We start from the raw sequence: 18615 nt of genomic DNA on the forward strand, positions 1-18615 counted from the left end.
TACGGGGTCATTTAGTTAAATAATAAATGAGTAAACAAACTCAGAGATGAAAGAATGAAAAGAAGCACATGATTTGGAGTCACCATCTACTGTTGATACATTTGCTGCTGAGGATGTAACTTAACCCAATGATCCTGCGTTCCCTCATGAGGGAAATGAAGACTGTCATACCCAAGGTCAAGTGAGATGAGGAACATAAAGTGCCTGGAACTCAGACGAACCAGTCGCGGGCTAACTTTTGTAGAGCAACGTGAAATGAGCCACACGGTTTCGAGTCTGCTGTATCTTTACAGAGAAGTGACTTTTTCTTTCTTTTTTTTTTTTTTTTTTTTTTTGCGGTACGCGGGCCTCTCACTGTTGTGGCCCCTCCCGTTGCGGAGCACAGGCTCCGGACGCGCATGCTCAGCGGCCATGGCTCACGGGCCCAGCCGCCCTGCGGCATGTGGGATCTTCCCGGACCGGGGCACGAACCCGCGTCCCCTGCATCGGCAGGCGGACTCTCAACCACTGCGCCACCAGGGAAGCGCAGAAGTGACTTTTTCAAATCATAGAGTTATAAGTAACAACATCTGTGCCCAAACCCAGTTTGTTGTACAGAATTTGCTCCCTCCATTAAAACTGCTAAAGTAGCCTATATAAGATGTTTTAAATAATGCAGTGTATCTGGAAAGCTGAGAAATTCGTTCAGACAAGGAGAAGTCTGTGGAGGTGAACAATTAAGGGACTTCTCATCCCTACTCCATGGATAGATGTTCCAGACAGGAACACCCTGCAAGGAACCCTATGATTGTTTTTGTTTTGTTTTGTTTCGTTTTCGTTTACTTTGTTTTATTGAAGTAGAGTTGATTTACAATGTTGTGTTAATTTCTGCTGTACAGCAAAGTGATTCAGTTTATATGTGTGTGTGTGTATATATCTATATATACATACATACATACATTCTTTTTCGTATTCTTTTCCATTACGGTTTATCACAGGATATTGAATATAGTTCCCTGTGCCATACGGTAGGACCTTGTTGTTTATCCATCTTGTTGTTTATCCATCTTGCTGGTTATCCATTCTATATACAGTAGTTTGCATCTGCCAGTCGCAAACCCCCACTCCATCCCTTCCCCAATCCCCTTCCCCCTTAGCAACCACAGGTCTGTTCTCTGTGAAGGAACCCTGTGATTGTTGATGACTGAATCTGTTTTGTTTTGTTTTAACCTATGACTTGATGCATAGCAGGTGATTCATAAGAATTTAATGAATTAATATATTTTATAGCAAAACCCATAGAAACATATTAATCTGGAGATATGGTTAAGGCTTACACTCACCTCTATGGGCACTGAAACAAAATATTTAATATTCCATGTACAGAGGGTCAAGTAGAAAGTAAGAAAAACATTTGCTTTCTTTCAAATGGCAAAATAAAAATGACAACAAAATGCAGCCCTTTATTGATGTATCGTCCGTCTGATACGCTTCAAGTACTGAAGGTGCCAGTATGTTCACAACTCTTTGGCTATTCCACAAACGGGCTTGTGTCTCTAAATGCCCTGTTGGCAGACGTGCCAGCGTGCCTCCCCCGTCTCGTATTGTCCAAGAAGCTCTGAGATTCCACAGTGGACCAGGGTCCTTTTCTGAATGCCAGGCTAGGAGAAAACTGGGTTGCTTGGTCCCTTGCTCTGGGCTTCTCGTGGCCGTGCTGCTGCTCCGTTGAAGGTGATTCTCTAGAGTTCCGAGAAGGCTCGTCCTCTCAATGGTGACCTTGCTTCCACAAGCATTCCTACGGACCTCGTGGGCACAGGCCTCGGAACCCCAATGCCATTACTCTACAAAGCACAGCCTTTGTGCCAGGATAGATGGGTCCACAGAGCTTTTCAGGTCACCATGTAACAAAATCAGCCTTCTGCTTACAAACCCCTTGCCCGTGGGCAACGTCCAGAGTCATCATTTCAGGCCCCAGCTTTCTTCAAAGTCCTTCTACTTCCAGGAACAAGCTTTCCATGCCTGATCCACACAGTATGTTAATACCTCCTACATCAGGAAAAGTCTGTCTCAGTGTAACAGACCTCCCCAACTTCCAAACTCCAGAAAAGGTCATCAAGATCCTGGTCTCTTTGCTCCCAGAATTTCCTCCTCTCTCGAAGCAGACCGTTCCGCTTGTACTCCTGTGATAGGGTCTCCAGGAAAGGTAGCCGCCTTGATGGAATCACAGAAGGTCACGCCACAGCTCTCTGCCCTGGCAGTGAGTGTGCAGCGGCCTTACCAATCCGACAAAGCTTATGTGATACTGAAGGTCATTCTGCCCCTTCTCTGGAAAAACAGTGAACGTCTACTTCAGGTGGCTTTTTTCTTCTGCCTACTCTTTGGAACAGTTAGAAACAATAATAAACCTTGGCCTCAAGGTGACTTTCTGTCCTTACTGTTCCTAGAAATAGCCAGACAGTTATCTAGTGGAAAGAGTCATCATCCTCTTTATCTTACCAGGAACTCTGCTTGGGTTTTGAGAATTTCACAGTTAGACATACACCTCTTTAGTTCTCATCTCATCTGAGCCTGACGTTGATCACGTAAATAAGCTGGACTTGACTCTTGCTTCACTTAAGCTCCTGTTTACTGTCCTGCCCGAGGCCACATAGCCAGAAAGCAGTGGGGCAAGTCTAGGACACCTATTTTTGCTTTGCTGAAGGAGATCCTGTTCTAAACCGTATAAACTCCAAGGTTCTGACCTTGAGTTGCTCATCATCTGACCTGGCTTTTTCAACTTCCATGAACTCTAATGTTTTGGAAGGTTCTCCCATATGCATGTGGCCTGGGTTCGAAGAAATGCCGTGATAGCTTCTTAGAATCTTTGTTTTCAAATAGCCCAGACCTCACCCAGCCGTCCTCAGGCCTGGAGGGCTGGAAGGGGTCCCCCAGGGTTTTGACTGCTTAGTGCAAACCTGATTCTCTGGGGGAGCTCCTGTGTACTGGCAGAGCTATGACCAGGTTCCCAGAGTGGGAGTGAGATTCAGTCTACAAGTCAATGCCCATGAGAGCTCCCCGGCTTGGACTCTGGGGTAGAGGGTCCCTGTCAGATAAGCACACCTGTGCTTTGTAATCTGCGCTCACAGAGCCCTCTGGGGCTGGAGGGGGCTCTCAGCAGAGGGAAGGTAACTTGAGTTGTAAGCATTTAGAGGCACATAAGATATGCAAAGTATTGGTATCAGTCATTTGGGGGGAAAGAAACAGCAGAACCTAAAAATTTTTTACTCTTGCTTTCTGGTTTGAAGTTCCAGATTAAACTGTTTGGACAATGGGAGCCGCTGAAGAGGTGTCTCTCTCATCTGCTCTGCTCTCTTTTTTCTACTGCCCTCCTCTTCCTTCTATCCCCTTCTCTTGCCCCTCCCACCTTCTTTCCATCAGACTTGTTTTCCCTCAAAGTTCTAACTCTCCTTTCAGATACTAATCCATGGTATCAACCCTGATGCATACAAAAGAAGACAGATATTTAGGAAGACTAATCTATACCTTCTCATTGGACCACTGGTCTGGTCTCCAAACAATAAGTGAAAACAGTCTAAAGATAATCTCGAGGCTTATCCATGTTGCTGCAAATGGCATCATTTCATTCTTTTTTAATGGCTGAGTAATATTTCATTATATATATATGTATACACACACACACACACACACACACACACACACACACACACCCCACATCTTCTTTATCCATTCCTCTGTCAGTGGTGGACATTTAGGTTGTTTCTGTGACTTGGCTATTGTAAATAGTGAAGTAAGTCAGACAGGGAAACACAAATATATAATATCACTCATATGTGGAATCTAATTAAAAATGATATAAATGAACTTATTTACAAAACAGAAACAGACTCACAGATTTCAAAAACTTATGGCTTTACCAAAGGGGAAACAAAGCGGGGGATAAATTAGGAGCTTGGGATTAATTTACACACACTACTATATAGAGAGTGGATAGCCAGTGGGAACCTGCAGTACAGCACAAGGAACTCAAGGTTCTGTAATAACCTATATGGGAAAAGAATCTGAAAAAGAAGGAATGTATGTATATATGTGACTGAATCACTTCGCTATACACCTGAAGCTAACACAACACTGTCAATCAACCATACTCCAATAATATTAATAAAAAAAAGTGTCAGAATGTTTGAAATAACACTTGGGATATACCAAGACATGTTCTTTTTACCAATGTAACATTACAAAAGGATTAAAAAAAAAACAAACAGATGAGTTTGTGATTTCAACAACAACAACAACAAAACAGTCTAAAGAGAAAGTGGCTTTTTACCCCACTGCTAGGCAGTGGCAGCCTCCCCAGGTATGAGCAAGGTCTTTCAGAGTAGAGAGAGCAGGCACTGCCCTCACCTCTAGGTGTCCAGAACCTGGTGCATAAGAGGGTGAGGAGAACAAGGTGTGAACGAGCGCCCTCTGTATCCTGGGTCTAATGAGGCCCCTTGGGATGCCGCGATCTTCTGTAAATACTGCTGAGTCCTGTGATCTATTTCGTCAATCTGCTCAAAACCAGAGGAGCCCAGTCTCCCGTGGATATGTCGCTGGTGGAAATGTATTCAACAGGGAGTGCTGCGACCTTTCTCGAAACACAGTGAAAAAGTCCTCCTACTGCATTTTGCATGCCTAGGACATGCTTGCTCTTCAGATCTTGATTTATTTTATCCTCTTCTGTCTACGCTGATCCCAGAAGGTCAGTGTGTGGAGATGCCTGTTTTTCACGTGGAAAGGCTGCTGTTACGAGGAGTGATGTCACTTGCCCAAGAAGGCAAGTGATTGAACTGTTTTTCTGGCTGTGCCTGCAGGTCCTAGATGGCTCAGTGTTGCTCTGACCTTCAAGAGTATTTACCCCATCCATCCTCTGCCACGTTGTCGGTCTGGCTTATAGATCAACCAGGCCTTGACAGTGATAGAAAAAGGGCTGGTGCAGCAAATAAAAACAGAAGGACATTTGCGCGCAAGGATCCCTTCTGTTGAAAAACCACATCAGTTTGAATCCAACAGGTCTCAGTAGGGCTGTGTCAGGCCAGAAATTTTATTTCCTTCACAATGAAGTGCACATTGGAGCGTGAACGTCTGCACGGCCTTGGAAAGACCTGAGATTTTGCATTTCTTTTTCCCTACTCTGAAGCTACAATGCAGGTGTCAAGCGTCACTGTGCATGGGGAGGTGACAGTAACCCTTTGTCCCTGTTTCCAAGGGACTGTTCCAGCCAGCTGGGGACACTGCACAAGGCACGCCAGCCGTTTTCCTTTGCTGGTTGGGCTTTTAAAAAAATTTCTTGCTTCCCTTTGCAATCACACTATTTCCGTGTTTCAGTGGAGCTTCATAGCATACCTGTCGTTTGCTAGGAAATGGGTGCATTTTATTCATTCACCCAAGACGTCTTTTCTCAGTTGTTAAGTAGGCGGATGTGAGGATGAATCCACACAACGCCTCCTCGTATAGCGACTGTCGTGACGCCTCCCTCCCCTTCTTTGAGGCTTGGTCTCTTCATCTGTGGTGAAAACTTACCCTAGCAATTTTCTGTGAGGATTAAGGAAAGAAACACATTTGAAAAGCACTTTGGAAGCTGTGAAATACCACTAGGCCATTATTATGAATGAGTTGTCTTTGCTTTATATTATATAAATAGCACCATTATTTATTTTAGAAGATTTCTATATTTTTCCAACTCTGCAGTTTGTGTGTTAAGTGATTTGGAAGAATTCACCCATTTTCTCTTCATAGTAACCCTGGTCAGTGGATGCAGGAAGATCTCTTAACCTCCTTGAGTAGGTTTATCTTCTTGAAATTCAACTTCACTTTGAGACAATGTTTAGGGATTAAGGTACATTTAGAATGCACTGGAAGACATGGGATTGAGCAAGTTCCTTAAAAAACTGGATATCTCATGTAATTAGAATTAGCACATTTGTCTAAAACTCAAGACAGAGCATCCTTCATATCCTATGTGCTGTGCGAACAACACTTTCAGGAGAGAGAGATTCTGTGGACGCTAGGATATCCTTGTAGAAGACCCATTTCTGTTTTTCTCTCTCTGTTTCTCTCCTCATTATTTTCAGAGAGGGGGATTATGGAAGGCTTTATGAAGGAGGGGTTATGTGAGCAGGTAAAGAATTCAGCAGGTACTAATTTCCAGCCAAGGAACACTGCCCACTGCACGACAGGTGATTTAGCCAAGATCCTGTGACTTATAAAGGACTGAAGAAGGTTCTTGCTGAGATGCCGTCCCGATTCAGTGACCTTAGATCTTGTGTGATGGAATCACATTCATCTGTGGCTTTTGGTCTTTGGGAATTGGAATGCAGTTTGGGGCCATTGTTTTCCTTGAGCTGGCCTGACCCCCAAGGAGGCCGCAGATCCAGGGCAGGATGGGAGTCATGAGCTGCTACCGGTTCTTGTTTTGCAGACAGCGGCAGCCTGCACTCAGCCTGTGTCCACGAGAGCACTGTGCACAGCCGAGTCTTTCAGATCTTATACAGGAACGAAGAGGTGCCCATCAACGATGCCGTGATCTTCCGAGCTCATTTGCTCTTAGATGGTGAAAGGGTAAGTCCCGGAATCTTCCACCAGCCACGAATGGCTTTTCCCTCCTGTGCCTTTTGTATCCAGTGCTAGGAGAATGGGACGTGAAGGAGACGTTGTACATTTGCTCTGAAATCTGACAGATTGGGACTGGGGATTTCAGAGCATTCCTGCACCTCCTGATTTATTCCTTTTCGTACTCATGCTTTCGTTTGTATACTTGCTTGTTTCATGTTCCAAGCGGGTCCCATTGACTGACTTGCTGACTGTCTTACTCATTCCTCCTTCGCCCATTTGCTCGTCTTTCTGGGCCTCCGTCAACAGGTCAATCGGCAGGTGTTTGCTGAGCATCTGCTTTGTGCAGCACTTGGGGCGGGCCCTCGGATGATGGGCAAAGCTGAAGAAGGCAGCAGGGCCGATCCCTCAGACGCTGGGTGCTCCATCAGAGAAACAGATACACAGACAGGCCCTGGTAGCTGCAATGCACTGTCCCGGCTGCACGTGCAGAAGAACAGGGGGCGCCAAGGTTGGAGATGAGCTCTGTGGGAGGACATCAACGGCTTAACAAAGGAGCTGGCTTTGAGATGCTGGGACTGAGAGTCCATCAGACTAAGAAAGAAGAAGGGCATCCCGTACAGGGGGAAACAGCATGAGTCAAGGCCCAGAGGCCTTGGAGCAAGTTGATTGAACATTTCCTATTTATGAGATTAACATCTGATAGTAACCTGATATTAACATCAAATGTTTCAAAATTTATGGTTACTGGGGGGAAAGGGAGGGACAGATTGGCATGTTGGGATTGACATATACACACTACTATATATTAGTTAGATAACTAATAAGGACCTACTGTATAGCACAGGGAACTCTAGTCAATACTCTGTAATGACCTATATGGGAAAAGAATCTAAAAAAGAGTGGCTAAATGTATATGTATAACTGATTCACTTTGCTGTACACCTGAAACTAACACAACATTGTAAATCAACTATTCTCCAAAAGTATTCAAAAAATAAAAAAATCACTTGTACCTTTAAAAAAAATCAGATGTTTCAAAAGAATATCTGAAGTCTAAACCGTTTTTCTCCCTCCCCCAGCCCCACCTCGAATACCCGTTACCGCATGCCAGCTGGTCATTCCCTGCTAGAGCATCTTTAAAGATGTGGAAGTATACTCCTGCTTTAGGAGAGCCTAGTCAGACACGTGTCCCCTACAGGCATCCCCTACAGACGTTATAGCACGCATAACGACTTCTCCTGGCCATCTAATACTCCTCTCATGTCCTATGGCTTTTTGTTTTTTTTAAAGTTTTGTATTCAGTTGACTTTTAAAAAAAATATATTTATTGGCTGAGCCAGGTCTTAGCTGCAGCATCCGGGATCTTTGTTGCCACGCACGGGATCTTTAGTTGCGGCCTGCAGGATCTTTTAGTTGCGGCATGCGAGATCTAGTTCCCTGACCAGGGATCGAACCCAGGCCCCCTGCATTGGGAGCACGGAGTCTTAACCACTGGACCACCAGGGAAGTCCCTCCCATGGCTTTTTGTCCACATCTTTTATGCTTGAGGTAGTGACGAGTTCCCCTGTTTGGCTACATGTGAAAAGCTGTCACTGATTCTTCGTTTATGAATCCATCCATTCATCAAAGATCTGTTGAGCACCTGCTGTGGGCTAGAGATGAAAATCATGAACAAGAAGATACCCCTGGTGTCTGAGAGCTTACGTTTTAACATGAGATCAGTACATCACCAGGCAATCAAATAAATACCTCCTGTATATTCTATCGCTGAGCCTTCCCACTGCTTCTCGCTCAGCTCACTCATCCATGAGGTACACTCACAAAGGTAAGAAGAGCAGGAATTTTCACCCCTGTTGGAGGTCCTGTGAAACTACAGCTGGGCCCAGAGTGGAAGAGAACTCATGGCAGGCTCGCTGTGCGAGACCTGATGCTGCCTCCTGACGGATACTCAGATTTCCAAGAGCTCAGCTTCAACACAAGCTTCACACGAGATGGCGACTGCTTCCTGGAGGGGAAGTGGCAGATGGGAGGGCTCCCTGAGCAGCCAGCACTGAGCTGAGACCACACGCTGAGGAGGGGCCAGGCATCCCGGGAGGAGGGCACAGCTAGGACAAAGGCTGTGAGGCGGGAATGAGGAGGTGCTGAGGAGTCCCGCAGTGACTGACCCCGAGGTACCCATCCATCAACACTGGTTGCTTTCCCTGAGTTCCCCCACACCTTCGTAAGTCAACTCTTTTTAATGAACTGAGCGCATCATCTGCTTCTTTCCTGGACTCTGGTGGACACAGGTAGTTTAGGAAAAGATACTGGAGCTGGTTTTGAGGGTGAAGGGACTCCGAGTTGGGCTTCCTGCACAAGCTCAGCTTCCCCGAATTCTACTAAGGAAAGTCACTGGATTTCTCACGGGCCGTTGTCCTTTGGCACGTTGATCTCAAAGACCTTCCTGGGGAGAATGGTTGTGACTGGAGGCTGGGTTTGGACATTACTCAGGTCTCTTGGTCATTATTCCATCTTAATTCCATCAGACTCTTCCTCCTGCCCCTAACAGTTTAAAGCTTTTCAAGGTTAACGTTTCCCAGCACTCAAGTTTAGCCTCACGCGACTTTGCGACAAGCCATAGTTCAGAGGTTGAACGGGCAGTGTGTTTGCCAGCCTGGGTTGTAGTCTTGTACATATGTTGTACAAGACTTTGTTCATACGGTACATATTGTTTTCTTCTGCATATAAAATCACGTATCTCTACAAGCTAATAATTTATTGTTGTTTTGAGGGTAATCCACATGGCAGCAAACAGCGTTATCATTAATCATTACATCCAAATCAGTGACAATTAAAGTTAATTGGGTAAGTTCATAAAAGGCGTATCTCTGGAATGCATGCATCAGCTCCAGTGAATACCTGTTTATGGCAGCCAAAACGCCGTATCGCCAGCTGGCCGGAGCTCACGGTCTTGCATGTACGTAGCCATCAGTGTGAGTGGCAGGCATATACGATGCCAGCACGTCGAGCGTACCGTTTCCTGGGCTATGGGAAGTGCAGACACGGAGAAGATCCAGCCCACACAGTTAGTGCCCAAGTAAATGTAAGAGATGACCATGGACAGAACTAATCGCAGCTTAAGGCACAAACGTTTTCATAAAAGTTGCAAAGAAGCAGGGAGTGTGGCGCAGGGTAGGCATATTATTTATATACACTCTGTGTAACACCCCCCAGAAGATTTGGGAAGGCTGACAAAATACGCAGGATAGTAAAAGGGTAAAAATAGCAATAGAGGGAGCCAAAGTACAGGAAAAACACAACAGGCAGCTAAAGCCTGAGTTAAATGTAACAGACCAGAATGCACACGCAGAGTTCTGGACCTTTGCAGATGTTGGCCCACACGGTCAGTGCTGAGCTTCCCAGCAGACAAGGCAGAGAAGATACAGTTATTAGCAGCGAGATGCTTAATGTCCTGAAGAGGAAGAGGAACATGTTACAGAAAATAATCTTTGTGCACAAGGTTGCATTTTTTTTTTTTTTTTGCGGTACGCGGGCCTCTCACTGCTGTGGCCTCTCCCATTGCGGAGCACAGGCTCCGGACACGCAGGCTCAGCGGCCGTGGCTCACGGGCCTAGCCGCTCTGCGGCATGTGGGATCCTCCCGGACCGGGGCACGAACCCGCGTCCCCTGCATCGGCAGGCGGACTCTCAACCACTGCGCCACCAGGGAAGCCCAAGGTTGCATTTTTTAATTGAAGTATAATTGATTTACAATGTTGTGTTAATTTCTAGTATACAGCAAAGTGATTCAGTTATATACATATATTCCTTTTCATACTCCTTACCATTATGATTTATTACAGGAGATTGAATATAGTTCCCTGGACTATACAGTAGGACCTTGTTGTTTATCTGTTTTATATATAGTAGTTTGCATCTGCTAATCCCAAACTCTCAGTTTATCCCTCCTCCACCCTCTTCCCTTTTGGTAACCGTAAGTTTGTTTTCTATGTCTGTGAGTCTGTTTCTGTTTTATAAATAAATTCACTTGAGTCATATTTTAGATTCCACATGTAAGTGATATCTTATGGTATTTGTCTTTCTCTGTCTGCCTTACTTCACTTAGTATGATGATCCCTAGGTGCGTTCATGTTGCTGCAAATGGCAATATTTCATTCTTTTTTATGGCTGAGTAATATTCCATTGTATATATGTACCACATCTTCTTTAGCCATTCACCTGTCGATGGACATTTAGGTTGCTTCCATGTCTTGGCTATTGTGAATAGTGCTGCTATGAACATTGGGGTGCATGTATCTTTTCGAATAAGAGTTTTCTCCGGATATGTGCCAAGGAGTGGGATGGTTGCATTTTTATGGGCTCCAAAAAGAAAAGCATTTCTCAAAGTATGATTCCTAGATGCACCATGTCCTAGTGCCCTGGCAGCACTTTTTTAAAATGCAGATTCTTAAGCCCAGCCCAGACCTAGCCCAGGCAGTCTGACCGCAAAGCCTGTGTTTGTGACCAGTATGCAGGCCTGGGGGTGGAGTTATTGGACGAAGGGGTCCTTTAGGTGGTCAGGCCCATAGTAAGTTGGAAATAACTATAATAACTAATATTTGTTGAGAATGGGCTTTGTTCACACACTGTGTTAAGCCCTTTATGTGCATTTTCTTACATAGTCGCACAATAGCAGTGATCTAAGGGGTAAGTGTAATCATTTCACCCCCATTTTACAGATGAAAAAACAAACAAACCTAGAGAGGTTGACTGGCCCAAGGTCACACAGATACTTAATAAATGGAGAGCCAAGCTTTGTACCCATGTAGCTTGACTTCCAAAACTGCTTTCTTATCTCCCCAGCTATGATGCAGCTCAGGAGAGAAGTTCATAAAGGAGGAGGAGATACAAGGGTTACTACTGTTATGAGCAGAGTTGAAATCAGCTAGCGTGAGATTGTACAACCCACAACACAGATGAGACCTTGGGAAAAGGCTGAAGAAGTGAGGAACCCTTGACTGAACCTGGGCTTTGGAGCCCAGATTAAGCCTTGGAAGTGTCTTTCCTACAGCAAGTCTCAATTTTTTCATTTATAAGTGAGGCCAATATGTCTTAATTCACAGTTTTATCCACATTAAATAAGATAGTATATGACAGTGGTAGCTGTCCTGTGTAGTATCTGCTACACAGCAACTCCTGTGTAATCCTAGCTGCTGTTCTTATTTCCACTACTATGTGAAACTGTTGCCCGATGCTAAAAACGTCATCTGCCTGGGAGGCTGAGGTTAGCTGATGTAAGCTATTATATAGAGGATGGATAAAGAGCACAGGGAACTCTATTCGATAACCCGTGATAAACCATGATGGAAAAGAAGATGAAAAAAGAATGTATATATATGTATAACTGAATCACTTTCCTGTACAGCAGAAATTAACACAACACAGTAAGTCAACTATACTCCAATTTTTAAAAATCGCCCTTGAAAGGAAGCAATCCTTTTAACGAAAATAAGGTAGGGCAATGGAAGGGCATGCGTGCGTGAGTGTGTGTGTGTGTGTGTGCGTGCACGTGTGAATGTGTGTGTTTGGAGGAAGGGGCAGGTAGCCAACAGCCAACGAAGAAAAATGAGTGGCTAGAGAAACCAGTGACTGCATTCTGGGGCGTCTTGCAATTAAAGATTTATTGAGACATCAGTGAAGTCATAGCCAGGCTCCATCCAGCCACAGCTGATCTTGGGCCTGGATTTCTCTCCTTGTTCCAAAGAAATTGCAGCAAGTTTAAAACTGGAGCTTACAGCGAATTTTTGTTAAGTAGGCAAATGCATGCTTGGAGGTGGTTAGGAGGACTTGCTCTGCCAGTCTTATTTCCCAGGAACTGGTGACAAGAGGCTGTGTTGCTTGGGTTGTGTGTATGAAGCCGGGTAAGTGATTATGCAAAACAAAGCTAGGAGAGGAAGTTATTCATAGCGCTTGGATTGAGCAAAATGTTAACTTTTAAATGCTTAAAAAAATTTTTTTAAACAAATTTTAAAACCCTGGGGAGCTAAAGATAAATTCCATCCATATGTCTCTGCCTGAGCTATACTTCACCAGGAGCATGTTTCCAAAGAGGCCTTTGGGTAAGAGATTTCCATCCCTACAGAATGAGGATATTCTTGCAAAGAAATAAAAACCAAGGGCGGGGGGTGGAGAAGAGCTTTATTTATCCTTTAAGATACACGAATACTTTCCGTGGGCGGGACCTTGTCCCTGGAGCTGGGGATCCAGAATGGATTAAGACTAGTCTCTCCCATAACGATACCAGATTACAGGGGATATTGGGTAAGAAAAGGGCCCGGGGGGATTTAGCCAGTCAGATGGATTTTGTCAGAGAGTCCCCTGAGCCCGACCCAAGTGGAGCTTCTGAATGCCAGCCCAGCACGGCCAGATCCATGGATTGTTTTTTCAGAAGCTGGAAACCTGCAATGGAAATGTGAAATTGCCTGATTTTTAAATGTTTTCTACTTGTTCAAAACATTGTAAAAAATACGATCAGGACTAAGCAAAAGGTGTCTGCAGCTAATATTGGTCTCTTGGGCTTAGAACGCAAAAGTTGTAAAGCTGAGACAATTTTATAGGACGTGTTGAATGCTGAGATAGGAAGAAAAACAGGGTTTTGTGGGTCACAGAGGAGAAGGGATCCATCCCGCGTGGCTGTGGGGAGGAGATTACGCCCTGTCACAGGCGTGTAGTACTTACCTGGGTTTCCTGAGTAGGGACATCAGCTAGACCCAGTACTTAGCAAGTGACTCTCCTGGAGTTGGGGATGATGAGGTGTTACGTTTGGGAAAAGAAGAGCCGTGGGTTACCATCTTTTAGATGTACCTGAGAAGCTGGCAGGTAGAACAAATAGATTCCCATGCTAATGAATGAAAACTGATTTTTTTTTTTAAAAGCTAAGAATGGAAACAGTCATGGATAGGACATGAAATGCTAAAGTGTCTGAAAGCATAAATGGTTAGATGTAATGGATCTCAAGACAAAAGTGAAGGATACGCTTGCGTGTAAAGCTGGGCCGCCTTGGGAACTGACGACTTTTCTGAGCATCAGCTTCCTCCTCTATGAACCTGAAGAATAGCGTCAGCCCCTCGAAGGTGCCGGCAGTAACACCACCTCCAACATTTTCCCATCTCTAGCCAAGTGGGGTTTCCTCTCTGCAAATTCACTGCTCCAACCTTTCCAAAGCAGGGGCCACAGAACACTTCACTCCTGCTTCAGAGGATTCCAGATCACATCTGTTCTGGAAATAAGGTGCTCCAAAGTCCTGCAGTCTAGAAAACTCACTTCACATTTTTTTCCTGCAAATTGGCTTTTCCCCACATTTGACATAAATCCCTTCCTTCTACTGTCCATGCAATACAGGCACCGCATTCAACTAGAATTCCACAGAACATGCATGGAAATTCTGCTTTACACATAAGTGACATTCATTTTGCTGTGAGCTCCTTCTTCTAAACTTTGGGAAACACGCCGGCTACATGTTTCATTTGGACCGGTCCTTAAACTTTGTTTCTCTTCTAGGTGGAAGAGGCACTAAGTGAAGTCGATTTCCAACTCAAGGTGGATTTGCACTTCACAGACAGTGAACAACAGTGAGTGTCCTTGGGATCCTTGAATCGTGATAATAGAGTTTCCTTTGCCCAACACTTTTCCAGCCCTGAGGTATCCTGATGGCCATGACCTCAGGACATCCCTTAGAAACCCGCTTCTTGATCAGCTACAGAAACGAGGGCAAGGAATATCTATGTGGTCATTTAGAGCTGCATGTATTTTAGGCAGGTAGCTCAGAGGCTGCAGGCACAGAGAACTCCTGACTTCCTGCTCTATGGACCGGCACCTTCTTATATCCGAACCCGCCTCCGTACACTTGCAATGCAGTATTAATTAGCTCTTTAGATTAATGTCCATATGAGGCTGCGGATCTCAAGGCCCCCTTCTGAATCAAAGGAGATCCTGCCGGGACCCTCATCTTTACACTGAATGTCTGCTATGACGCTTCAACTTTCTGAAAATTGAAAATCCATTGACGTACATTGAAAGTCCATCAGCTCCCTGCTTATCGGATTCAATAATTCTGTTCTTTCATGTCATGAATAGATAGTCCTTTTTTCAGGTATGAAAAAGTCCAGTCGAATGTATTACCAAAACTCCAAACTCTCATCCAATTTATAACTTCTTTTCACTGACACTGCGCCTTCGCTCCACTGCACCCCTGCTCCAGGCGTTCTCGGGGTAGGAAACTCCCGCTGCAGCAGCTGGGTGTGGTGAGCAGCTTGATACAGCCTCCTGTCTTCCCCCTGGGGTGTGTGGGTCTTGCAGGGCCAGGCACAAGGAGGAGGGAGGAGATTGCAGGTGGGGCAGGGAGTCATACGTGATGGGTTCAGTTGCAAGCAGGGCTCTTAACGGGGTAGATGCTCGATCACCGCTTTCTCCGCTCCTGGGGTGTTCTTGTGTCTTCCGTGGAGCTATACCCGTTAGGCGGTCTCCCTCTCCCCCAGCCTCTGCTGTTCTTTGTTATAATGATGCCTCCTATGGTTGCGTCACTCGCTCCTTGCAGGAAGCTCTTTTGGCAGATTTTTCTCCGAGGAATGCACATCTGGCTCTTGGATAATGGACACAAGCACTTTCATCCTCATCTCACACTGGTGGGGACCCCCGCCCCAGTGCTGCTGACTCTTCTTTGGCCAATCCAGCCACCCTCAGCTTCTCTCCTGAGGGCCTTTGCAGGATAAGTCAGGCACCAGGGCCTGTGCTCCCCCAGGGGACACAGAGCATGCTCACGTGAAGACTCCCCTCATTAAGCTTGAGGTGAAAATGGAGGTCCTTCTTTTCCATCTGTTCTATTAGCAGAATCTCAGCACAGTCTGACCACTTCGGGGAAATTAATCCTCACTTCTGATCTCTACAGCCTCTTCAGCAAATGCTTCACCTTCTCCAGTGGAGAAGGGGCTAGTGCTGGCGGAATGGTTGCCCGACCCCTTCAAATTTCAGAGGCACTGTTAGCGCTTTGGCTCCCTTCCCAAGGATTGTCCCATCCCCGAGATGTGTCTCATTGTTATGGGAGTTTTCATAACACGGGGCATTGAATCAGAGGGGATCTGAACCACAGATGGACCACTACTAAAATGTCAGAAACCTGACTGTGTCTGTGCTTTGAGAATAGACATCTGATGTGTATGTACTGTAGATGGTCACGCCTCATCTCTGGGCTGGCCGGAGGATCTGTCCAAGGTCCTGCCGCTGCGTCTGGGCTCAACATCACAGATCCCTCACTCTTGGGGTCTTTATCTGGACCCCAAGCCCCTCTGGACACCTGCTTCTCTCATCACTTATGCTTACCTTGTGGTGGGATGATGGATGCTTGAGAAATCTTATCTCCCTCACACCATCTTCAGGACTTATTGTTCTAGCACCATACTGAACTCAGAAGCCCCATAAGAGGCTGACCTTCTTTCTAAGCTATAAACTCAGAAATGAAGTCCTCGTCTCTATTGCTCTCATATTCCCTCTCAACTATTTAGGGTTTCTGTCATTCACTCATTTTATTAATTTTATTAACACCCCCTTCCCTATCTTCCTGTGCCCCTTCATTCAGAAGTATTCATCCATAGCTCCCTGGTAGACATTTCCATTTGATCACAGAACCCTGCCATTGATCCCAAACCCAGCCTGGAAGTCATTCCCTACCCAGCTCGCCAGGCAGCCTCAATGTTAAGTTATGGTGGACACAATAGATGTGACCTTCTTACCATCAAAACAGTAGTTAATGGAGAGGCTGTGTACAGGAGATTGGCCCAAACAAAGTGTATGGAGTTTCAGCAACAGGCTCTGTGCTCATTGACTGTGAGACACTGGGTGCATCCCCACCCTTTTCCAAATCTCAGTAGCCTCATTTATAAAATGGGCATCATTATAGATTCTGTACTTCATGGGTCTGTTATGAAGATTAAGAGAGGTGATACCTAAGCCAGGCCAAGGGCACAGATCAATGTCTTCTTCCTCTTCGTGGCTTCCTAGATGCAGGTGGGGCCGGTTTCCATGTGTCACTTCCTCCCTATAGTACAAAGCACTTAACAACAATCAGAGCAGAGCGTTTTCATGGAGTGTGCGCTTAGCTAACAGGAACAGGAAGCCAGAGGCTGGGGAAGAATTGAAAATGCCATATTTTTTCATTTTCATAAGTTGGGTTTAAGGGTGACAAGACATCCGTAGCACATCCTGGGGATAGACTTTTGGCTTTGAAACATGACCCAGGCAGTCAGCTTCTTTGTAACCATTTAGGCTTGAACAGGATCAAAATAGAGAAGCATGGCATCTAATGTCAGGGGCAGAAGGGCTCTTGAGGTCCATCCCGTCCAGTGGTTCTCAATGTGGGTGGGACAGTCCTGTCCCCCAGGGAATTTTGGCCATTTCTGGGGACATTTTAAATTGTTACACGGGGGGTGGGTGGGTGCTACTGGCTTCTAGTGAGTAGAGTCCAGGGACGCTGCTGAACATCCCACAATGCACAGGACTGCATCCCGGCTCCCCAGCAAAGCACTGTTCAGTCCCCAATATCAATATCACCGAGGGTGAGAAACAGTGCTCTAGTGTAACCTCACATTTGAACCTGCTACTCTGCAGAGACCCATGAACATGTGCTTGCGCAGAGACAGGAGCTCACGTCTCCCCATTATATCCCATTCTGTCCCTGGACACTTCTGCTTATCAGGAAATTCCTCTTTACTTCAAGGGACAAGTCATCCTTCTGTGCCTTCCTTCAGTTGCCCTCAAGTTCAGTCCTTGTAACCACGCATCAAAATTCTCAGTCTGGGGGCGTCCCTGGTGGCGCAGTGCTTGAGAGTCCGCCTGCTGATGCAGGGGACACGGGTTTGTGCCCCGGTCCGGGAGGATCCCACATGCCACGGAGCGGCTGGGCCCGTGAGCCATGGCCGCTGAGCCTGCGCATCCGGAGCCTGTGCTCTGCAACGGGAGAGGCCACAACAGTGAGAGGCCCGCATACCGAAAAAAAAAAAAAATTCTCAGTCTGGATCGCAGTTCAGGTACACAAGTCATCTCTTTAAGTCATCTCTTCCCCTTCAGTTGAACACCAGGGCTCTTTCTCTGTGTTTTGCATTTTTTGTTTGTTTGATTTTTTTGCTGGTTTTAGTTCCTGTATAAGAACCCAGGCATTTTCCTCTCAGTGTTATCCAGTTTACCTCTATGTTTTTTTTTCCTAAATTGAGACCTCCCCCTCCCCAGAACTGAGTTGGGTTTTTTTTAAACATCTTTATTGGAGTATAATTGCTTTACAATGGTGTGTTAGTTTCTACTGTATGACAGAGTGAATCAGCTATACATATACACATATCCCCATATCCCCTCCCTCCTGCATCTCCCCCCCTCCCTCCCTATCCCACCCCTCTAGGTGGTCACAAAGCACTGAGCTGATCTCCCTGTGCTATGTGGCTGCTTCCCACTAGCTATGTAGTTTACACTTGGTATTTTATCTCCATTAATTAGCTCTATTCCTTTCAGGGCACAAAAGAGCTATCACCTCCCTCACTCTGAATTCTTTACTCCTATTAAAGTGGCTAAAATTCTTGTTAACGTTTTTGACATCTTTGCTACCCTGACATGTATTTCACCCCCTGTTGTTCAAGCCCTAAGGACAGTCCTAGGATTTGCAGCAGCCTGTGTCTGAATGGATTCAAAGTAATTATGTGCAGTAGTGTAGAACAGACTGTGGAGTCAGACAGACCTGGGCCCAGCTTTTAGGTTTGGCCTTGTGACTTTGAACAAATCAGTTAACTCACGTTGGCTTTACCTCCTCATCAATAAACGGAATAACGTCAGTGGATACCTCACATGATTGTCATGTGCATTAAGGGAAAGAACGCCATGCTCAGTTCACAGTAAGGCCGCAATAAACAGTTGTCAGAATGATAGTGAATATGAATGTTAATGACTTCCTGAGACTCAGGAGAGGACACTCTGTGCCCCCTGCCATCAGGCTTCTTCCTGGTAAGAGAGGAGGTCAGCATTTGTG

General features: G+C 45.6%; 1 protein-coding gene across 1 annotated transcript in view; it reads left to right on the forward strand.

Moving 5' to 3' along the window:
* The window catches only part of FAM135B (family with sequence similarity 135 member B), a gene marked incomplete at both ends in the record, with an annotated part of 161746 nt that overhangs the window by 65819 nt on the left and 77312 nt on the right, over positions 1 to 18615 (forward strand). Inside the window, 2 exons of the mRNA XM_082675123.1 lie at positions 6437 to 6576; positions 14109 to 14179. Coding sequence (XP_082531249.1) covers positions 6437 to 6576; positions 14109 to 14179 — 211 coding nt within the window. The remainder of the gene's footprint in view (positions 1 to 6436; positions 6577 to 14108; positions 14180 to 18615) is intronic.

The sequence above is a fragment of the Grampus griseus genome (genome assembly GCF_964374135.1).
Source record: "Grampus griseus genome assembly, chromosome: 17".
In the NCBI taxonomy this organism is placed as follows: domain Eukaryota; kingdom Metazoa; phylum Chordata; class Mammalia; order Artiodactyla; family Delphinidae; genus Grampus; species Grampus griseus.